The 24,020-nt window shown below is 38.9% G+C and overlaps 1 protein-coding gene across 1 annotated transcript in view; it reads left to right on the top strand.

Annotated features, from left to right (window-relative positions):
- Nucleotides 1–18,600, top strand: part of LOC116862536 (T-complex protein 11 X-linked protein 1-like) — a 53,194-nt gene extending 34,594 nt beyond the window's left edge. Inside the window, exons 3-11 of the mRNA XM_032849861.1 lie at nucleotides 575–707; nucleotides 3,566–3,686; nucleotides 4,649–4,869; nucleotides 5,830–5,966; nucleotides 14,696–14,921; nucleotides 15,023–15,202; nucleotides 15,945–16,092; nucleotides 16,314–16,345; nucleotides 18,176–18,600. Coding sequence (XP_032705752.1) covers nucleotides 575–707; nucleotides 3,566–3,686; nucleotides 4,649–4,869; nucleotides 5,830–5,966; nucleotides 14,696–14,921; nucleotides 15,023–15,202; nucleotides 15,945–16,092; nucleotides 16,314–16,345; nucleotides 18,176–18,257 — 1,280 coding nt within the window. The 3' untranslated portion in view covers nucleotides 18,258–18,600. The remainder of the gene's footprint in view (nucleotides 1–574; nucleotides 708–3,565; nucleotides 3,687–4,648; nucleotides 4,870–5,829; nucleotides 5,967–14,695; nucleotides 14,922–15,022; nucleotides 15,203–15,944; nucleotides 16,093–16,313; nucleotides 16,346–18,175) is intronic.
- The last annotated feature ends 5,420 nt before the right edge of the window (nucleotides 18,601–24,020 follow it).

The raw sequence follows: 24,020 nt of genomic DNA, 5'->3' as shown, positions 1-24,020 counted from the left end.
CGGCACCTCCTCCTACTTCCCCGCCATCTTGTCTCCCCCATTTATTTATTTATTTATTTAAAAATTTCTTTTAGTGTTCCAGAAATAGCAACTTTTAGAAAATTGTTTATTTATTTATTTTAAGTAGGTTCCATGCCCAGCGTGGGGCCCAATATTGGGCTCGAACTCACACCCCTGAGATCAAGACCTAAGGTGAGATCAAGAGTCAGATGCTTAACTGACTAAACCACCCAGGTGCCCCTAGACAATTATTTATTTTATAAACCATAATTTACCAGTGTTTATTTGCTGTTTTTTACTTACAATTTTAACATTTCAAGCAAAGGGTTCTGAAATCAGTTTCACTTTTTGCTTTTCATAAACTTTTGTTCATGCTTGACTTTTCTGAGAATTCCAATGTTATTGAAGGGCAAAAGTTCAGAAAACCTCAAATACTAGAATGATTGAGTGAATCTATGTAAGATCTGCTTTATGGATCTAAACTTGGGGCCCTTACTTCATTGAGAGAATCTATAAAAAATAGAAATTTTACTTGTATGGGATCTCTGTTAATGACTGCTGTACCTTTTTCCAGAGAGCAGACCTGAAGTACTTTCTGTCACAGATCTGATAGAGACAGTTAATGAAGTTTCTAAACTTAGCATTGCTCATGAAATCATGGTAAACCAACATTTCCGTATGGAAGAGAGTGTTTTACTTTCCAACAGGTATGGACTCTTCTATTTTTTTTTTCATTTTACTCCTCCTGTGATAAGCATATAACACAAATGACTCTTGATCAGGATTGAAGCGTTTTTATTAATGCAGTTAATTTTGAGTATGTCTTAAATTGTACCAACAAATAAAACAGAGGAGTGTAATTACCAGTGTAATTATTAGTTTCATGTCAAAGTGGAAAAAAATATATATTTAAACAGGAATTAAACCAAAGATGTTGTTGTCAGAATGTTTATTTTGGTATCCCAGTTAATAATGAAATACAGAGTTAATTTTGATCTTTTTAGACAGCCTTGGAAGAAATAGTTCATGAAAGTTATTCTTTTGTCTACAGATCAAACAGGTACTGGTGAAAAGAGTACCATTCTAATAGTGGTATTGCCAACTCTTCATGAGAAAAAATTTCAGAGAACATTCCGGCCTTATAAGCAGCTTAATAACAATTTTGGGAATTAAGATCAGAACCACATTGATTAAAGAATGCCTCTCTAAAATGAGGCTTTATTCTGGTTCTTATTAATTACATTCATATTGCAAGACATAAATAAAATTTTATGAATTAAATACTTCTTTTTTTAAGACTTTATTTCTTTGACAGACAGAGATCACAAGTAGACAGAGAGGCAGGCAGAGAGAGAGGGGGTGGGGAAGCAGGCTCCCCACTGAGCAGAGAGCCCAACGTGGGGCCGATCCCAGGACCCTGAGATCACGACTGAGCCAAAGGCAGAGGCCCTAACCCACTGAGCCACCCAGGCACCCCTGAATTAAATACTTATAATAGCTTGTTAATAGTTAAATGGGTAAATTAATTTGTTGTGCCCTAATTGTATAGCATTTCTAATTTCCCAGTTTAGGGGTTCTATTTCTAAAACACTTTGCTCTGTGTTTCTTTTGATCTCCACACTTCTTAGTTTTCCCTTACCTGTTGTTAACAGGTACTCATGCCAGGCACAGCTTTTCCAAAGAGGTTTCCATCAAAATACAAATGTCCTAGCATATTCCTCACCTTTACTATCTCTGAAACTCGAGTTAGATTTTTTCCTGCTGGCTAGGGTGCAGAGGAAGTGAAACTAGGAGAGTGAAGATCTGTTAAAGTGGCTGGGTTTGTGGTGGTGATAAGGGGTGGGTAAATGAAGCAGAAGGAATAATACTATTCAGAGCTTGATTTTTAATTGTTCTGTTATTAACAGCCTTATTCTAGTGTAACAATGCAAAAAGTATAACAAAAACAAAGTTGAAATAGAATATGGGTTTATCTATTTTGTATATAGATATTGACTATTGGTTTTACCTTTGGTCTTATAAAATAACACTAATTATAGTTACAGATTCTAAGGAAAATCTTATTGTCAGATATGTGTACAACAAACTGAGTACCAACTAGGTGTAAGGAACAATCCTTAATGCTGGGAACATATAGGTGACTAGGATGCTAGCTTTACCACAAGAGGCTTCTGTATCAGAGATAGTCAAATAGTAGATAGCTACTGTGCAATGATAAGTTCTCTGACATCTAGTATATGGAATTCTATGTTTTTGTTCAGCTGCCCAAGGAGTGTCAAGAAAGACTTTCCTCATAAGGTAACACTTGAGTTTTGGAGTATGAACGGGCAATTTTCAGGTGGTCTGGGGTGGGGGGGTAGGTGGGGAAGGATTCTCCTGGAACTGGAACTGTCATGTCACAGGCATAGACTAGTGAAAGACATTATATATTCATTTTAAGTAGGTTGTTATTGTTGGAGCAGTGTGTTAGAAGAAGGAAGGCAATAAGGTAGAAGTGACAGAAGAGGATCCTAAAGGGTTTTAGAGACCATGTATCCTTCTGGTGATAGGGAGCCCAGAGAGGACTTCAAATGAGCATGCCAACATGACCAGATGTATATCTTAGAAAAATAATTGATTTTAGCAAGAATATGTGGCATTGCATAGGACTTTGTTGGGGAAGGAAGACCATTTAACAGGCTACTACAATAGTTCATATAGGAAATGACAATAGATAGAGATATTTTGGAAGCAAAATCTCTGGAATTTGGTGACCAAGTAGATAAAATGTTTGAGGAGAAAGCAGTTAGAAGGACTCCAGTACACACCAATTATGTATGTATTATCTCACAAATGGGATTGGTGTGTTGGGAGATGAACTTTGACTTTTTTACCCATTTATCTTTGTAATTGTTTGTAAAAGTTTTAACAAAATCATGTACATTTTGTATTTTTTGAGGGAAAAGGGTTAAGCTTTCTGGTTTGCAAAAACAAGGAACAGGTTTAAATGGAGATGATAATGAGTAATCAAGGAGGAATTTTTTTCTTAGATTTCAAAATGGAAAGAAAAAGAACATCTAGTTGAACCTATAAGTCTATGGATATAGAAACTAAGGCATACAGCACTTTACCAATGAAAGTTAACCATTCTCCCCAAAGGTAACCAGTATTCTGATTATTAACACCACATATTATTTTGCTTGTTTTGAGGTTTTGTATATGGGAGTGTATAATATAAATTCTTTTTTTGTCTGGAAAAAAAGAAACTAGGGGACACACTTATGTTTGATGCAAAACCAGGGCTAGAACTCAAGGGCTTAACTCCCTACCTAGTTCATGGTTCTTCCTACTGCAGGATGAGAGCTCCTCTGGAACCTTGAGATACCCTCCTGAGAGGATTTGGCTAACATCTTTGCATTTGACACTAAATTTAGTTTATTCATTCAAGAGCTAACTATAGCTCTTGGCTTGGCAATTCTGTGATCTTTCATGATCCTAAATGCTATTTGGGATTTAAGAAATAATTATCCTGATTATGATCAGTTCTTTGGGTAAAGAGCAATTTGCTTATTTAAACTTTTTACAGTTTGGAAGGCAGATTCATGGAGACAATGTACAATGCTTTTTGGGACCATCTGAAGGAGCAACCATTGAGTACTCCCCCTGACTTCAGCCGTGCTCTTGAACTTTTAAAAGAAGTTAAGGAGGTGAGTAACAACCCTCCCATTTGTGGATGTTAAGTTCCTGAGCATACCAAATCTGTGGATTGTTGATGATTATCAATATCTTAAGTTGCATAACGCCCCCCTGAACATGGTCCATTACTTAAATAGACCATCTAGAGAAGCTTTTATTCTTTGCATGATATGAAGCTCAAAAGGTGATATGTTGCTATAATGGCACAGTATGTCATTCAATTAAAAAGATTTTCAGTAATCACTTACTATGTCTTGTTTTTAAGAAGCACATAAGTGAGTAAAGGATCCCTTGCCCACAAGGGCTTTTGAGCCAAAAGGCTTATACTTTTGAGTCAAAAGGCTATTTCAAGTGACCTTTAATGGTTCTTTACTTATTTTATCTTTGATCTTTGAAGTAAAAATAATCAAAAAATGTCTTTATTCCTTATTAATAGTGCTTCAATCACCTTGTGGTGGTGTGTATTTTATATATTTTATATCCTGCACTATTTTTATAACACTTATTTTTATTCATATTTTAATATCCTTATGATCAGAATATTATATAGCACTATTGTTATTACTGATACCAGTGAAGCCTTGAACTATAATTGGCCCCTAAACCGAAAGAGATAATATTCTTTTTTAAAAGATTTTATTTATTTATTTGACAGAGAGGGAGAGATCACAAGCCAGCAGAGAGGCAGGCAGAGAGAGGGAGGGGGAAGCAGGCTCCCCGCTGAGCAAAGAGCCTGATGTGGAACTCAGTCCCAGGACCCTGAAATCATGACCCGAGCTGAAGGCAGAGGCCCAACCCACTGAGCCACCCAGGTGTCCCAGAAAGAAATAATATTCTTCTATAAGAAATTTAGAGACCTATTTTCAAGACTTCCAAAAGACATAGACATAGTCTTTATTTCAAGAAGTTTTTTTATTGGAGAGTGATTGGGTTTCTAAACAATTTCGCTCCATTGATTTTCTTTTATGGACAGATCTTGTTATCACTGCTATTACCACACCAGAACCGCTTAAGAAATGAGATTGAAGAAGCTCTGGACATGGATATCCTTAAGCAGGAAGCAGAACATGGGGCCCTGGATGTCCCTCATCTCTCTAACTACATTCTCAATTTGATGACCCTCCTATGTGCACCAGTCCGCGATGAAGCAGTGCAGAAACTAGAAAGCATGACAGATCCTGTGCAGTTACTAAAGTGAGAAACGAAATATACTGTCCCTGAAATCTGCCTTAAACAACTATGTCAGAAAGCTCTCTCCCTGATACTGTGTTATAGCTCCTGCCTTGTCTAGCTCTTCTATACTGAAGAACTGACTAATACCTATTTAAAAATTTTTTATTTATTTATTTGACACACAGAGAGAGATCACAAGTAGGCAAGGAGGCAGGCAGAGAGAGAGGGAGAAGCAGGCTCCCTGCTGAGCAGAAAGCCTGATGCGGAACTCGATCCTAGGACCCTGAGATCATGACCTGAGCCGAAGGCAGAGGTTTAACCCACTGAGCCACCCAGGCACCCCTGACTAATACCTGTTATTTTGCTCCCTAGACTATTGGCTTTTATTTTCCAAGGACAGACTCTCAAGGCCTTTTTGGTGATCTTCAGATCATTTGTACCCTTTTTAAGAAGTGATGCTAAGAGAGAGTACAATAATTCTTTCTTCCAGAGATTTCAAATAGCCTTTTCCCAAATGTTTTCCTACGTATCTTAACTTAAAGCCCATGAGGGGACATCAATGAAGATTATCCTTGTTTCACAGCTGGGAGAATCAAGACCCAGAAAGGTAAATAGTATGCCCAATTAGATAGAAATTTAATTATCATCATTCCGAGTCCTCACAGGTGGTTGTTAGGACTTTGGTCATTTTCCTTCCACTGAATACTCATTCTGAGAAGATAGTGGCAATATTGGAAAGAGTTCTACATTGGTAACTAAAAGGACAGAAGACATATTCGTCCTTACCCCTGACAACAATGCACTCTGTGGCTGTTGTCCCCTAACCACAGTGTTCTTATTTGTAAATTGAAGTTGGATTATTGTTTTTAAGGTCCATTTTAATTCTAAAATGCTGGAATTTTAGGAAACCTTGCTTGAGTTCCATCTCTCCACAATAGATTTCCTTTCATAGTGTAAATATTTTATTTCTCCTTATGACAGGGGTATCTTCCATGTTCTGGGCCTGATGAAAATGGACATGGTGAACTATAGTATCCAGAGCCTTCGACCCTACCTGCAGGAACATTCTGTCCAGTATGAACAAGCTAAATTTCAGGAACTCCTTGATAAGCAACCTGGTGTGTTTAAAATTTAAGTGTAGGAGAGGAGGATTTGACCTTGGGTTTGCCTTCTTACAATGATAATTTTTTTTTAATTTTCCTTTATTATGTTATGCTAGTCACCATACAGTATATCATTAGTTTTTGATGTAGTATTCCATGATTCATTGTTTGTGTAGAATACCCAGTGCTCCATTCAATATGTGCCGTCCTTAATACCCATAACCAGGCTAAAGAATCCCCCCACACCCTCTAAAACCATCAGTTTGTTTCCTGGAGTCTGTAGTCTTTCATGGTTCATCTCTCCCTCTGATTCACCCCCTCTTCATTTTTCCCTTCCTTCTCCTAATGTCCATCATGCTACTCCTTATGTTCCACAAATAAGTGAAACCATATGATAATTGACTTTCCCTGCTTGACTTATTTCACTTAGCATAATCTCCTCCAGTTCCGTCCATGTTGATGCAAAAGTTGGGTATTCATCCTTTCCAATGGCGGAGTAATATTCCATGTGTATATGGGCCTCGCCTTTATCCATTTGTCTGTTGAAGGACATCTCAGCTCTTTCCACAGTTTGGCTATTGTGGACATTGCCGCTATGAACATTGGGGTGCATGTGGCCCTTCTTTCCACTGCATCTGTATCTTTGGGGTAAATGCCCAGTAGTGCAATTGCTGGGTCATAGGGTAGCTCTAATGTAAAGTTTTTGAGGAACCTCCACACTGTTTTCTGAAGTGTCTATATCAACTTGCATTCCCACCAACAGTGTAAGAGTGTTCCCCTTTCTCCACAACAGCTCCAACATTTGTTGTTTCTGGCCTTGTTAATTTTTGCCATTCTAACTGGTGTAAGGTAGTATCTTATTGTTGTTTTGATTTGAATTACCCTGATGGCTAATGATGATGAACACTATTTCATGTGTCTGTTAGATATTTCTATGTCTTCTTTGAAGAAATGTCTGCTCAAGTCTTCTTCCCATTTTTTGACTTGATTATTTTTTTGGGTGTTGAATTTGAGAAGTTCTTTATAGATCTTGGGTATCAGCCCTTTGTCTGTAGTATCACTTGCAAATATCTTCTCCCATTCTGCTGGTTGCCTCTTTGTTTTGTTGACTGTTTCCTCTGTTGTGCAGAAGCTTTTTATCTTGATAAAGTCCCAAACATTTATTTTCACTTTTGTTTCCTTTCCCTCTGGAGACCTGTCTTGAAAGAAGTTTCTGTGGCTGGTGTTGAAGAGGTTCCTGCCTATGTTCTCCTCTAGGATTTTGAAGGATTCCTGTTTCACACTGCAGTTTTTTAGCCATTTTGATTTTATCTTTGTGTACAGTATAAGGGAATGGTCAAGTTTCATTCTACTGTATATAGTTGTCCTATTTTCCCAGCACCATTTATGCAAGAAACTGTCTTTTTTCCATTGGATATTTTTTCCTGCTTTGTCAAAGATTGTTTGACCATAGAGTTGAGGGTCCATATCTGAGCTCTCCATTCTGTTCCACTGGTCTATGTGTCGGTTTTTGTGCCAGTACCACACTGTCTTGGTGATCACAGCTTTGTAATATAGCTTGAAATCAGGAAATGTGATGCCTCCTGCTTTTTTTTTTTCTTTTTCAACATTTCCTTAGTGATTGGGGTCTTTTCCAGTTCTATACAACTTTTAGGATTATTTGTTCCAGCACTTTGAAAAATGTCAATGATACTTTGATTGGGATGGCGTTTAAAGTACAGATTGCTCAAGGAAACAGTCAAAAAAACAAAGAGGCAACCCACGGAATGGGAGAAGATATTTGCAAATGACAGTACAGACAAAAGGTTGATATCCAGGATCTATAAAGAACTCCTCAAACTCAACACACACAAAACAGACAATCATATCAAAAAATGGGCAGAAGATATGAACAGACACTTCTCCAATGAAGACATACAAATGGCTATCAGACACATGAAAAAATGTTCATCATCACTAGCCATCAGGGAGATTCAAATTAAAACCACATTGAGGGCGCCTGGGTGGCTCAGTGGGTTAAGCCGCTGCCTTCGGCTCAGGTCATGATCTCAGGGTCCTGGGATCGAGTCCCGCATCGGGCTCTCTGCTCAGCAGGGAGCCTGCTTCCCTCTCTCTCTCTCTCTCTGCCTGCCTCTCCATCTACTTGTGATCTCTGTCAAATAAATAAATAAAATCTTAAAAAAAAAAAAACCACATTGAGATACCACCTTACACCAGTTAGAATGGCCAAAATTAGCAAGACAGAAAACAACGTTTTGGAGAGGATGTGGAGAAAGGGGAACCCTCTTACACTGTTGGTGGGAATGCAAGTTGGTGCAGCCACTTTGGAGAACAGTGTGGAGATTCCTCAAGAAATTAAAAATAGAGCTTCCCTATGACCGTGCCATTGCACTACTGGGTATTTACCCCAAAGATACAGACGTAGTGAAAAGAAGGGCCATCTGTACCCCAATGTTTATAGCAGCAATGGCCACGGTCGCCAAACTGTGGAAAGAACCAAGATGCCCTTCAACAGACGAATGGATAAGGAAGATGTGGTCCATATACACTATGGAGTATTATGCCTCTATCAGAAAGGATGAATACCCAACTTTTGTAGCAACATGGACAGGATTGGAAGAGATTATGCTGAGTGAAATAAGTCAAGCAGAGAAAGTCAATTATCATACAGTTTCACTTATTTGTGGAGCATAACAAATAGCATGGAGGACAAGGGGAGATGGAGAGGAGAAGGGAGTTGGGGGAAATTGGAAGGGGAGGTGAACCATGAGAGACTATGGACTGTGAAAAACAATCTGAGGGTTTTGAAGGGGCGGGGGATGGGAGGTTGGGGGATCCAGGTGGTGGGTATTGGAGAGGGCATGGATTGCATGGAGCACTGGGTGTGGTGCAAAAATAATGAATACTGTTATGCTGAAAAATAAAAAAAAATTTTAAAAAGTACAGATTGCTCTGGGCAGCATAAACATTTTAACAATGTTTATTCTTCCAATCCATGAGCATGAAATGTTTTTCCATCTTTTTGTGTCTTCTTCAGTTTCTTTTCCATGTTTTGTGTCTTCTTCAATTTCTTTCATGAGTGTTTTGTAGTTCCTTGAGTATAGATCCTTTATCTCTTTGGTTGGGTTTATTCTAAGGTATCTTATGGGTCTTGGAGCTATTGTAAATGGAATAGATTCTCTAATTTCCCTATCTATAGCTACATTGTTTGTGTATAAGAAAACAACTCACTTCTGTGCATTTATTTTGTATCCTGCCACATTACTGAATTGTTGTATGAGTTCTAGTAATTTGGGGATGGAGTCTTTTGGGTTTTCCACATAAAGTATCATGTCATCTGCAAAGAGAGAGAGTTTGACTTCTTCTTTGCCAATTTGAATACATTTTATTTCTTTTTCTTGTCTGATTGTTGTTGCTAGGACTTCTAGTACTATGTTGAACAATAGTGATGATAGTGGGCATCCCTGTTGTGTTCCTAATTTCAATGGAAAGGCTCACAGCTTTTCCCCACTGAGATTGATATTCACTGTGGGTTTTTCCTAGATGGATTTTATGAAGTTGAGGAATGTTCCCTCTATCCCTATACCCTGAAGAGTTTAATTACAAAAAGATGCTGTATTTTGTCAAATGATTTGTCTGCAACAATTGAGAGGACCATGTGGTTCTTCTCTCTTCTCTTACTGATGTGTTTTATCACATTGACTGTTTTGCCAATGTCAAATCATCCTTGCATCCCAGGGATAAATGCCACCTGGTCGTGGTGGATAGTCCTTTTAATGTGCTGTTGGATCCTATCTTGTTGAGAATCTTGGCATCCATATTCATCAGGGATATTGATCTGAAATTCTCCTCTTTTATGGGGTCTTTTCCTGATTTTAGGATGAAGGTAAAGTTGGCCTCATAGAAAGAGTCTGGATGTTTTCCTTCCATTTCCATTTTTTGAAACAGCTTCAGGAGAAGAGGTATTATTTTTTCTTTGAATGTTTAGTAGAATTCTCCAGGGACTGCAACAGGCCCTGGACTCTTGTTTTTTGGGAGGTGTTTGATCACTGCTTCAATCTCATCACTAGTTATTGATCTATTCAAGTTTTCAATTTTTCCCATTTCAGTTTTCATAGTTTATAAGTTTCCAAGAATGCATCCATTTCTTCCAGGTTGCTTAATTTATTGTCATATAGCTATTGATAATAATTTCTGATAATTGTACTTATTTCCTTCATATTAGTTGTGATCTCTACCTTTTCATTGATAATTTTATTAATTTCTGTCCTTTCTCTCTTCTTTTGGATAAGTCTGGCCAGTGGTTTATTGATCTTATTAATTCTTTCAAGGAGCCAGGTTCTAGTTCCATTAATGAGTCCTACTGTATTTCTGGTTTCTAATTCATTGAGCTCTGCTTTAATCTTAATTATTTCCATTCTTGTGTGTGGATTAGGTTTAATGTGTTGTTGATTCTCCAGATCTTTAAAATGTAAAGATAGTTTATGCATTTGGGATTTTTCTTTTTTTTTTTAAATTTCTTTCCAGTGTTCCAGGATTTTTTTGTTTTCTTGAATGAAACTTGAATGGCTATGTATTTTCCCCTTAGGACTGCCTTTGTCATATACCGTATGTTTTGGATTGATGTGTCTTTGTTCTTATTGGTTTCCATGAATTGTTTAAGTTTGCCTTTGATTTCCTGGTTGACCCAAACATTCTTCAGCAAGATGGTTCTTGAGCTTCCAAGTGTTTGAATTCCTTCCAAACTTTTTCTTGTGGTTGAGTTCCAGTTTCAAAACATTGTAGTCTGAGAATATGCAGGGAATAATCTCAATCTTTTGGTGTTGGTTGAGCCCTGATTTGTGACCCAGTATGTAGTCTATTCTGAATAAAGTTCCATACATGCTTGAGAAGAATGAGTATTCTGTTGTTTTAGGGTGGAATGTTCTGTATATATCTATGAAGTCCATTGGGTCCAGTGTGTCATTCAAAGCTCTTGTTTCTTTTTTTATTTTCTGCTTAGAATACCTGTCTATTGCTGAGACAATATTGCTGAGAGTGGAGTGTTGAGGTCTCCTACTGTTAATGTGTTCTTATCAATTTGTCTCTTTATTTTGGTTAACAGCTGGCTTATGTAGTTGGTTGCTCCATGTTGGGGGCATAGATATTTCCAATTCTTAGATCTTCTTGTTGGTTAGACCCTTTAAGAACTATGTAGTGTCCTTCTGTATCTCTAATTACAGTCTTCAGCTTAAAATCTAATTTGTCTGATATGAGAATTGCTACTCCAGCTTTCTTTTGAAGTCTGTTGGTATGAAAGATGGTTGTCCATCCCTTCACTTTCAGCCTGGGTGCATCTTTAGGTTCAAAATGAGTTTCTTGTAGACAGCATGTGGATGGATCCTGTCTTTTAATCCAAACTACAACCCTGTGTCATTTTATGGGAACATTTAGGCCGTTCATGTTGAGAGTGATTATTAAAAGATATGATTTTATTGTCATCATGTTGCTTGTGCAGTCCTTTTCTCTATAGATTGTATTTGTTTATTTCTGTTCTATATCACTGTTGGGATCTTTCTCCTTTTATAGAACCCCCTTAATATTTCTTGCAGGGCTGTCTTAGTGGTCACATATAATTTCAGTCTCTGTTTGTCCTGGGAACTCCTTATCTCTCCATCCATTCTGAATGACAGCCTTGCTGGATAAAGAATTCTTGGCTCCATATTTAGTATCCTGGATATGTCTTGCCAGGCCTTTCTGGTTTACCAGGTCTCTGAAGACAGGTCTGACATTATTCTGACATTCCTCCCTCTGTACGTAAGGAATCTCTCCCCCCTAACTGCCCTTAAAATGGTTTCCTTGGTACTAAGATTTGTGAGTTTTACTATTACATACCTGGATATCAATCTGCTCTCCTTGCTCTTAGTTGTGTTCTCTCTGCCTCTAGGACACAAATGCTTGTTTCATTCCCCAGATTAGGGAGGTTCTCAGCTATGATTTGCTCAAATATATCTTCTAGTCCTCTCCCTTTCTCCACACCCTTAGGGATCCCAATAATTCCGACACTGGAATGTTTCATGACGTCATTTATTTCTCTAATTCTGTTTTCATGGATTTTGAACTGTTTGCTCCAGGCCTCCTCCTGCTTCTTTTCTATCAGTTTGTCTTCCAGATCACTAATTCATTCTTCTGCCTCATTTACCCTGACTGTTAGAATATCTAAATTAGATTGTATCTCATTGATAGCATTTTTAAGTTCTGCCAGATCCACTCTCATTACTGCCCTTAGCAAATCTATGTTGCCATTAATAATTTTCCCCAGACTATTGTCTTCATAACTGCTACCCTGAAGTCTGTTTCTGACATCTCGCTTAGATCCATATCCATTAGATCTGTGGGAGAGACCATTGTCTCTGGGTCTTTTCTTTGTTGGGAGTTCCTCCTCCTAGTTATTCTGTTGAGTTGTATTTGAGGGGTATACAACCAAAAATATCAACCACAATCCAGGCAAGGTGCATCCTGGGAAGGTTTGGAGCAACTGGAAGTCACCACCAAAAAGAAAAAAAAGGCCAAAATGAGACCTAAGAGTAAGCTTTATAAAGTACAAAATCGAAAACAAACAAAAAGACAGACAAAACAAACAGGCAAAAAAAAAAAAAAAAGATAAACCCAAAATAAAAAGGGGGGGTTGATAGGAAGGTGGCTATAATCCCTTGATGTGGGCAAAGAAGGGTATTTCAATTCTTCCTGGGTGTATTTTGTTCTCTTTGTTAGAGAACTGTACTTCTCAGAGATACAGGGAAACTAAAACTGATATGTGTGTGTGTGTGCAAGTATATGTGTATGCAAATATATATATATATATATATATATATATATATAATATTGAGTAGGACAAAGGAGTACATTGAAGCTAATGTCTGTATATATAAAAAAAGAAAAAAAATATGTATGAAAAAGTTCAAGTTAAAAAGCTACTATGGAATATGTTATATTAAACATCTAGTTGAAAGGATAAATAGGTTAAAAAAAAGCATGAAACATGAGAAAGAATTTAAAAAGAGAGAGAGAAAAGTTGTATTTAAGGAATAGACAGGCTGTGAGGCAAAACAATGAGGTTAATACACTGTTTTCCCCTGGTGGTGGTGTTTTACAGTTTTATGGGGACGCTGTGGTTGTTGTCCTCTTATTCTTTCAACTTGTCTTCTGGAGGGAGGGGGCTGCCACATTGCTTTTCAGTTAACCCTGCTTTGGCTGAGTTGCCCTGCCCCTTATCAAGGGGCTAGGCTCCATGGAAACCGGTTTTCCAGCCTTTTGTTCTCTGGAGGCTTTTGTCCTCTGGTGGCTTTTCTCACCTTTGCCTTTTCAGAGGGTCAGAGCAAAATAAACTGTCCGCACCTGGACCAGTGCCTCAGAGGGAAGCCACAGTCTGCTCCTCCCTGAATCCTTCAGAATACACAGACACCCCTCTGCAAATGCCATTTAATACTGCAGCCTCCCACAGGTGATGTGCCCCCAGCGACCCTCTCAGTGGTCAACGAAGGCCCCAGCTTATCTCTATACCCCAGTGCCACCAAAACTGGGAGATATCCCAGTGAAGGCAACCTGTGCCCCAGCCATTGCCATTCCTGGAACCATGGGCTCCAGTCCAAGCCAGGTCCTCTTGGTGGTAGCAGCAGGAGCTTCCTGTCCCAGAGACTGCTGACTCAAGTGTACGCCAGCTGGCAGGTGGCTGCTGCAGTGGATCCTTGGGCTGTGGGCTTAGGTCTGTGCCTGGAGCTACCTGGTCCCAATATCTGCCCCTTAAGACCCCTTGCTCTTTTTGAGTGCTGTTATCAGTCCCTTCCTGTCTCACAACCGCAGGTCTCCAAGCTATCACTGGTCCCCAAGTGCAGGGTGCTTTTGCACTGAGGTATTACTTTCCAGTGGCTAGCTTCTTGTGGCCCCCTCCCCCTCCATTTATGCTTTGACATCTGTCTGTGCAATCACAACTCCATCCTTCGTACCTCTCAACTGATGATCCCCTGCCCCTGTATAATCTTACATCTTAGACTGATTTCATGGGTGTTCAGAGTGGCTTGGCAGATATCTAGCTAAATTAAGGGGACTGCTTGAAATGGAATCCCCTACTCCTCCACCATCTTGCCCTCCTCTCAATAAGATATTTTCTAATTTTTGAATAAAATTTCTTTTTTTCCAAAGGAAAAAGATTGAATATAAATATTTAAGATTCACATTGTGATAAATGATCTAACATTGAATACCTTATTGTGATAAAATTTCAACTTCTGCATTTTTTCCTATTTAACTTATCTTGCCACCTTTTTTTTCCCCTGTGTTTTTCTTTTGCTTTCACCCCACCTCTCCCTGTCTATGTTACACTGACAGATTCCATTCCTCTTCCCAGTAGTTTAGAAAGCCTACTCTTCCACAGGCTACAAGGATTAACACTAATTTTAATACATCCTTTAACTTTACCAACATCTAAGTAGTATCTGTAACCTTCCTTTCCCCTACTCCCCATGTATTCTATTCACAGTCCATCCTTCTGGGTAGAGATGTGGCATTTTAATTTCATTTTCCTTTTTTACTCTTGCTGTGGGAGGAAGGTAATATATATTGTGAATAAAAGTTTCTTTTTTGAGTAAGAGGTAGTGAAAAATATTTCTCTAAGACAGAAGATCCTACAAAGTAATATTTATGGACCAAGAGTATATTTTAAAACCTTAGCTTTTAACCCTTATATATTCTCTTTTGTGTCATAGGTCTCCTTGATTGCACCACGAAATGGCTAACCAAGGCAGCAACAGACCTCACTACAACATCTTCAAGTTCTCTTGGCTCTTCCAGCTCCTCAAGCTTGGATCGTTCACCTCCAAATTGGGCAACTAACAACTCAGAAATCCCCAATCCCACAATGGTGCTATACCAGGGTTACCTGAATCTTCTTCTCTGGGATCCTGACAATGATGATTTCCCTGAGGTAAGAATGTGTGTTAGAGCATTGCTTCTTTTGTTTTATATTTAATGTCTCTACTAGAACCCTCCTCTCCTGACCTAGTCTTCCCTCTTTCAAAAGACTTTTTCAAAAGACCCTCTTTCAAAAGAATACGGCTACAGGAGATGGAGTCCCAGTTGCACCAGTTAATCATCCTGGCCTCAGTCTTGCTAGTAGCCAGAAGTTTCTCTGGTAATGTTTTATTCAGCTCACCTGAATTTGTGAATAAACTGAAACACATAACCAAGGCCCTGACAAAAGAATTTAACTCCAGGTAAGCTTCATAGACAGATCTTTTTTTAGAGTTGAAAATAATATATGGTTTTGGGGACATAGGCAGATAATGTAATTATTGGTTATTTGTCATCACACACCACAAAAAGGACCTTGGGAACCACCTGAAATGATTGTTGGTGCCTTTTGATAAGTCATATTGAGGCTTGGGATAGAGAAAACAAAACTTCTTCCCAAGAGGAGAGTGTGGAGGCTAGTTTACTACAAAGCATTCATTATCATGTTTTCTAAAAATGAGTCATTACATATTTGAATGGGTGACACTGGGTTTGTGTATGCATATGCAGAAGTTTATCAATTGATCATTAATATTGATTTATCATCACTGCATGTAGGGTACCACAACTAAAATAAAAAGAGAAATCAGAAATTTAGGTCTCTTAACTTATTTATAATTTAACTGATGAAATAGAAAAAACACAACTATGGAAAATCCCCCAAGAAAATCTTAAAAAAATATTTAAGGAACTAAAGTATACTGAGTGGGTTCAATCATAGACCTGAACCCTTATCCAATTTATCTTGTTTCTTTTTGAAGTCTAAAATAGTGCTATATTTGTGAATTTGTTGTCACCTTGAGAGTAACAATGAAGGTTTTCAATCTGTACATGGGGTCCTACTGTCTACTAGTGGTGGGGGCTTAGAGTGGACCAGCCTTCTGTTAGGGCTCTCTGGGCTTTGACTCTATGCCAGGGCCATTCTGCTTTCTGTCCATTATCTAGGCCTCAAGAGACTATGGTGAGTGTGAGTGAACAACTGTCCTGGGAAATCCATCAAGGACTCAAAGACATGGACCTTACTGCCCTGAGCAGTGAAAACACATCATCTCTTATAGGCCAACTCCAGAATATTGCCAAGAAAGAGAACTGTGTTTAACATCATTGGTAAGAGTCCCACAGTAGTGATAGGGAGGGGTGTCAAGAATGTTTAGGATGAGGGGGTAGACTTAACATTGGAAGCCAGTTACTGAAACACTTAAAAATAGAAAAGCATGATTATTGGGAAAGTCTTTGGGCTTTAGTTTTCTCATCTATAACATGCAGGATTGAAATGGATCTCTTTCAGTTTGAAGAGTGAATTGTGGTTTTAAGGTGGACCTGCAGCTAAGATATGTACTTTGCAGGTGTGAAATACTGTCCCCTCAACCCTACCAAGTCATCCCTGGTCATTTTCTAGCTATAGTCCAAGATCTATGATGGAAAACCATTTGCTTTAAAAGTTACTGCGTGGGCTTCTACTCCCCTCCAAGGAACTGATACTGACTTAGGTTGTAGGACATATTCCATGCTGGAAAGGAAGCAGTGAACTTGGTGAGCTTTCTTCTAACTTTTGCATCTTAACAGTGATTTGGATGTGTGGGCACTGGTTGCAATGTATGCCTTTTTTTTCCACATATATTTTATTTATTGAGGTATATTTCATATATGTCTTTTTAAAAAATTTTTTGTTAATTTCAGGGGTAGAATTTAGTGATTCATCAGTTGCATATAACACTCAGTGCTCATTACATCAAGTGCCCTCTTTAATGCCCATCACCCACTTACTCAATTCCCTCACCCACCTCCCCTTCAGCAACACTCAGCTTGTTCCCTATAGTTGAGTCTCTTATGGTTTGCCTCCCTCTCTGTTTTTATCTTTTTAAATTTTCCTTCCCTTCCTCATGTTCATCTGTTTTTTTCCCTTAAATTCTACATACAAGTGAAATAATATAATAATTGAATTTTTCTGACTTATTTTGCTTAGCATAATACCCTCCAGTTCCATCCATGTCATTGCAAATGGCAAAATTACATTTTTTAATGGTTGAGTAATATTTCATTGCCAAGGGAGAAACAGTTTCCCTTTTGGGCAAGAAACCTGATGCAGGACTCTATCGCTGGGTCCTGTAATCATGATTTGAGCTGAAGGCAGATGCTTAACTGACTGAGCCATGCAGGCGACCCTAACATACAGATCTTCAATGACATTTTGATGAATTTGGAGAATGTATGGGTGCACAATGCCTCACCCCATTGAGATATGGAACTTATCATTACTCACAAAGTGTTCTTGTGCTTCGCCCAGACAGTCCTGCACCATTCCCTATCCCACAACCACTGTTCTGATTTATCATCATAGATTGGTTTGACTGTCCTAGAATTGCACATAAATGGAATCATGCATTATGTTCTGTTTTGTATTTAGCCACTTTCACTTAACACTGTGTTTTAGAGATTCATCCACGATTGTGGCAGAGATCTGTGGTTCCTTCTTTTTTATTGTTGAGCAGTGTTCCAGAGTATGAATATACCACCATTTCTTTAGCCATCTGTCTGTTGGTTTGGGTTGTTTCCAGTTTGGGGCCATTATGAATAGAGCTTCTTTATTTATTTATTTATTTATTATTTAATTTCTTTTCAGTGTAACAGAATTCATTGTTTATGCACCACACCCAGTGCTCCATGCAATATGTGCCCTCCGCAATACCCACCACCTGGCTCCCCCAACCTCCCACCCCCCGCCCCTTCAAAACCCTCAGATTATTTTTCAGATTCCATCGTCTCTCATGGTTCATCTCCCCTTCCAATTTCCCTTAACTCCCTTCTCCTCTCCATCTCCCTATGTCCTCCATGTTATTTGTAATGTATGCCCTTTTAACATCAGGTACAATATCTGAGATCCTCTTGTTAGGTCAGTGCATACCAGGAGCTCACTTAAAACCACACAATCTTATGAACATCCATAAATTTGCTAGCTGAACATCTTTTGATCATGCATTGTTTTTGTGAGTTTGATAGCATCCCCTTCTCCAAAATGAAGCAAACAAATCTTATTTATACAGTTTATCCAAATGAATGGGTAGGTCAGTGAATATCTTAGTTAACTTTCATGAGCAGAGAGTACAAGAGCATTGTGAATTTCCCCTGAAACCTCTTTGATCTTCCCCCTTTTCCTTGTTTTTCCTCACTCACAGATCAGCGAATCTGTTTGTTTCTCAAATGTTGTTTGGTTCGTGGCATGCAGGAGTCTCTGTGAGACTTCCCTGGAGGCCTTAGTCTCTTTGAAGGGGAACTGGCCAAACTAGGCTGGAAATTTTTCAATTTGATGCATCACAATCAATAGGTATTTAGCCCCTACTATGCTGGAATCCTAAGAAATATCATCCCTCCAGCCCAGGCACAAGAAACAGAAATGGAGTCTGTCTGATAATGCTGGACCCCAGCTATGGCAACAGGGAGCAAGGAGAGAGGGCTCAGCATGTTCCTGGGATGACATCACCTGTGGCCAGCAGAGCAGCTAGTCCTCTTCCTCACTACAGCCAGGACACAGAGATGAAGGATTCAAGAAAGTAACACCAACTGGTTCAACCTCCTTTATTAATAAACTTCCAAGCTGCAAGAAAACATCATTTCCTTTGTGCTACAACTGAATCTAGATTCTGTATTCTTATATTCTAATTATCTGAGAAGTCAGCGGACCCTCAGTTTTCCTTTTACTGACTGATAATTCTTCAGTATGCTGATGGTTGAGCAAACATCAGGGCACCAGGTGCTGACATTATTTTCCATAATAGAAAATAATTTCCTTGAGAGTTATGAAAACTCTGTGGAATGGAATTATCTAGAGTATGAATATATAGGCTCAGGGAGTCAGAAATTTACTGAGTTACAGATCAAGAGAAGGCATAGAACCCCATTTCCAGTGTCAAATTTCCCTATCATTTTAAATGATGTAGCAATAGTAAGAGCCCCCACCTCCTGTACTGGAGTATGGCATGAAGCAGTGTGAAAACTGGGGACTAGATGTAAGTTGATATTGTCTGCTAACAAGCATTCAGTTGAGGACAGTTCTCAGCCTCCACAGGACTTATGTATCTCAATTGATCCTGAGGGTGAGGTTTGGAGTCTCCGATAGTAACGCCAAATCTAAGCATTTGGTCAGTGACTGACTTGCCTCAGGTTCATCCCTGGAACTTCTCTACAGCTTATTTTATTTCTTATTTCCACATCTCTAGGCTTAGGACACCCCATTCTTCTTGACAGAGGTGATGTGGGTATTCAAGGGTGGAAGCAGCCACCACACTTCTCATTTGCAGCCTGGAACTCTAACTACAAGGCTATGATTATCATCTCAGCTGGAATCACACATGACAAATGTTCTAGGCCCACAAGGACACGGGCTTGTTTTCTGAGATTCATCCTATCATTCTTAGGCCAACTGCAATAGACCAACAGCAATCTAGGAGATTAAGGAAAAAATTCACTTTGGATTTTGACTTGTTTGGAATGGACAGGGAAAAATAAAAATATATTTATGGGATATTATAACTGGTAAAAAAAAAAATGCCCTCACTGTTTCAGGGGATGGAAAGAACTGAGGATGATTTACTTAACTCAAAAAAAACATAACAGATGGAATTTGAGTTCCATTAGGCAATTTCTCCAGAGGCGGATCCCATATGGGTAATACAGCTAGGTTAATGGAGTGATATTTTTACTTTGGATGGATACAGGAAACAGAGGAGCTGAGGAATGGATTATTCAGGAATTCTAATCTTGTGACTTAGTCTCAGAAAAGTGACAAATGCTGGTGAGTGTGGTATATGTAATGCCAGGTAGTGAACTTCGTCTAGTTGGATTTTCAAATTTGATTTGCCAGTATTTATACAATTTTAAAAAATCTTAATTTGGGGGTTCCTGGGTGGCTCAGTTGGTTTAGCATCTGACTTTGGCTAAGGTCATTTCAGGGTCCTGGGATCCACTCTCCCAACCCATGTGTCAGGCTCCCTGCTCAACAAGGAGTCTGCTTGTCCTTCCTCCCTCCTCTCCCCTTGCTCAAGCTCTCATAAATAAATAAATAAATAAATAAATAAATAAACTCTTTTTAAAAATCTTTATCTTGGAAACCTGATTATCTTAGAAAAATGTTCTCTGAAAGGATCTTTACAGAGATGAGTAGGTACTTGGTGGATATAGATATTAGGCTGAAATGAAGCTTTGTTTTATGCTTTCTAATTCCAATCTCAGATAACTAATTTCTTAAAGGTTCTGAGTTTCTACTCCATGTACACATGGAGGAGAAAGGAACCTTAATACTAAACAAAATAAGATATCTCCATTCAATCCTTCTCACTGTTTAGGGATTCTACATATATATATATATATAAATTGTAGTACATGCACATTCTTAAAAAAAAGACATGGTGAAAAGTCAATTTCCCTCCAACCCCTGTGTCTCATTCCTCCTAGCTAGAGGAAATCAAGACTTTTTGTGCCTCCTTCCAGAAGTATTCTATGCAAATGCAAGTACATATTATAATAACATGTAACAATTATGAGCACCTATGTGCCAGGGGCTCTTCTGACCTCTCTACATACACAGTTTATTCCTTTACAGTTTGTCTCCAGCTTATTTTTATAGTACTCGTGCAGTGTAGCACAAGAGATTCTAACTAGGAATTAGAACTTGTTTTGTTTTTTTTTGGTTGGTTGTTTGTCTGCTCTGACTGAATGAATAAGAGAAAATCTTTTAAATTTTCTGGGCTTTTTCTTTTTCTTCATCTAAAAAGTTGTGTATTGGACTAAATCAGTGATTGTATTATTTAATGCTACATGGTCATTAAAAAAATTTTTAAAAAAGGAGGGAGGAGTCAAGATGGTGGAGAAGTAGCAGGCTGAGACTACTTCAGGTAGCGGGAGATCAGCTAGATAGCTTATCTAAAGATTGCAAACACCTACAAATCCAACAGGAGATCAAAGAGAAGAAGAACAGCAATTCTAGAAACAGAAAATCAACCACTTTCTGAAAGGTAGGACTGGCGGAGAAGTGAATCCAAAGCGACGGGAAGATAGATTGCGGGGGGAGGGGCCGGCTCCCGGCAAGCGGCGGAGCAACGGAGCACAAAATCAGGACTTTTAAAAGTCTGTTCCGCTGAGGGACATCGCTCCAGAAGCTTAACCGGGGTGAAGCCCACGCGGGGTCAGCGGAGTCAGCGTGGCCTCAGGTCGCTCAGGGTCAGAGAAGGATCGGGGGTGTCTGAGTGTCACAGAGCTTACAGGTATTAGAACGGGGAAGCCAGCTACAGAAACAGAGCCGAGGAGTGAGCTCTAAGCTCTGGGTTACCTTGAACTGGTCGCAGGCTCAGTCAGCTTGGAGTGCGGCCGGAGGCTAGGGTGATGGGAGTAATTGGGCGCTGTTCTCTGAGGGTGCACTGAGGAGTGGGGCCCCGGGCTCTCGGCTCCTCTGGGCCGGAGACTGGGAGGCCACCATCTTCATGCCCATCCTCCGGAACTCTACGGAAAGCGCTCAGGGAACAAAAGCTCCTGAAAGCAAACCCAAGTGGATTACTCAGCCCTGCCCCTGGTAAGGGCAGTGCAACTTCGCCTGGGGCAAAGACACTTGAGAATCACTACAACAGGCCCCTCCCCCAGAAGATCAACAAGAAATCCAGACAGGACCAAGTTCTCTTACCGAGGAGTGCAGTTTCAATACCAAGGAGAGCAGCGGAATTCCAGAGGAGGAGAAAACAAAGCACAGAACTCATGGCTTTCTCCCCATGATTCTTTAGCCTTGCAGTTAATTTAATTTTCTTTTGCAATTTTTTTTCTCTTCTTCTGATAATTTTTTTAAACTTTTACCCTTTTCTTTTTTAACGTTTTTAAACTAGTTTATCTAATATATATATATATTTTTTTTCTTTTTTATATTTTTTCTTTATTCGTTTTCTTTTTTAAAATTGTTTCTTTTTTTTTTTCTTTCTGAACCTCTTTTTATCCCCTTTCTCCCCTCTCACGATTTGGGACCTCTTCTGATTTGGTTAAAGCATATTTTCCTGGGGTTGTTGCCACCCTTTTACTATTGCTCCTTCATATACTCTTATCTGGACAAAATGACAAGGCAGAAAAATTCACCACAAAAAAAAAAAAGAACAAGAGGCAGTACCAAAGGCTAGGGACCTAATCAATACAGACATTGGTAATATGTCAGATCTAGAGTTCAGAATGACGATTCTCAAGGTTCTAGCCGGGCTTGTAAAAGGCATGGAAGATATTAGAGAAATCCTCTCGGGAGATATAAAAGCCCTTTCAGGAGAAATAAAAGAACTAAAATTTAACCAAGTTGAAATAAAAAAAGCTATTAATGAGGTGCAATTAAAAATGGAGGCTCTCACAGCTAGGATAAATGAGGCAGAAGAAAGAATTAGTGATATAGAAGACCAAATGACAGAGAATAAAGAAGCTGAGCAAAAGAGGGACAAATAGCTCCTGGACCATGAGGGGAGAATTCGAGAGATAAGTGACACCATAAGACGAAACAACATTAGAATAATTGGGATTCCAGAAGAAGAAGAAAGAGAGAGGGGAGCAGAAGGTATATTGGAGAGAATTATTGGAGAGAATTTCCCCAATATGGCAAAGGGAACAAGCATCAAAATCCAGGAGGTGCAGAGAACCCCCCTCAAAATCAATAAGAATAGGTCCACACCCCGTCACCTAATAGTAAAATTTACAAGTCTTAGCGACAAAGAGAAAATCCTGAAAGCAGCCCGGGAAAAGAAGTCTGTAATATACAATGGTAAAAATATTAGATTGGCTGTAGACTTATCCACAGAAACCTGACAGGCCAGAAAGAGCTGGCATGATATATTCAGAGCATGAAATGAGAAAAACATGCAGCAAAGAATACTATATCCAGCTAGGCTATCATTGAAAATAGATGGAGAGGTTAAAAGCTTCTAGGACAAACAAAAACTGAAAGAATTTGCAAACACCAAACCAGCTCTACAGGAAATATTGAAAGGGGTCCTCTAAGCAAAGAGAGAGCCTAAAAGTAGTAGATCAGAAAGGAACAGAGACAATATACAATAACAGTCACCTTACAGGCAATACAATGACACTAAATTCATATCTCTCAATAGTTACCCTGAATGTTAATGGGCTAAATGCACCAATCAAAAGACACAGGGTATCAGAATGGATAAAAAAACAAAACCCATCTATATGTTGCCTACAAGAAACTCATTTTAAACCCGAAGACACCACCAGATTTAAAGTGAGGGGGTGGAAAAAAATTTACCATGCTAATGGACATCAGAAGAAAGCAGGAGTGGAAATCCTTATATCAGATCAATTAGATTTTTAGCAAAAGACTATAATAAGAGATGAGGAAGGACACTATATCATACTCAAAGGATCTGTCCAACAAGAAGATCTAACAATTTTAAATATCTATGCCCCTAACATGGGAGCAGCCAACTATATAAACCAATTAATAACAAAATCAAAGAAACACATCAACAATAATACAATAATCGTAGGGGACTTTAACACTCCCCTCACTGAAATGGACAGATCATCCAAGCAAAAGATCAACAAGGAAATAAAGGCCTTAAATGACACACTGGACCAGATGGACATCACAGATATATTCAGAACATTTCATCCCAAAGCAACAGAATACACATTCTTCTCTAGTGCACATGGAACATTCTCCAGAATGGATCACATCCTCGGTCCTAAATCAGGTCTCAACCGGTATCAAAAGATTGGGCTCATTCCCTGCATATTTTCAGACCACAATGCTCTGAAGCTAGAACTCAATCACAAGAGGAACGTTGGAAAGAACCCAAATACATGGAGACTAAACAGCATCCTTCTAAAGAATGAATGGGTCAACCAGGAAATTAAAGAAGAACTGAAAAAATTCATGGAAACAAATGATAATGAAAACACAACAGTTCAAAATCTGTGGGACACAACAAAGGCAGTCCTGAGAGGAAAATATATAGCAGTACAAGCCTTTCTCAAGAAACAAGAAAG

The sequence above is a fragment of the Lontra canadensis genome, unplaced genomic scaffold (assembly GCF_010015895.1).
Source record: "Lontra canadensis isolate GAN:19392208 unplaced genomic scaffold, GSC_riverotter_1.0 scaffold255, whole genome shotgun sequence".
NCBI classification, from domain to species: Eukaryota; Metazoa; Chordata; class Mammalia; order Carnivora; family Mustelidae; genus Lontra; species Lontra canadensis.
This window is presented reverse-complemented; position numbering and strand designations above follow the sequence as displayed.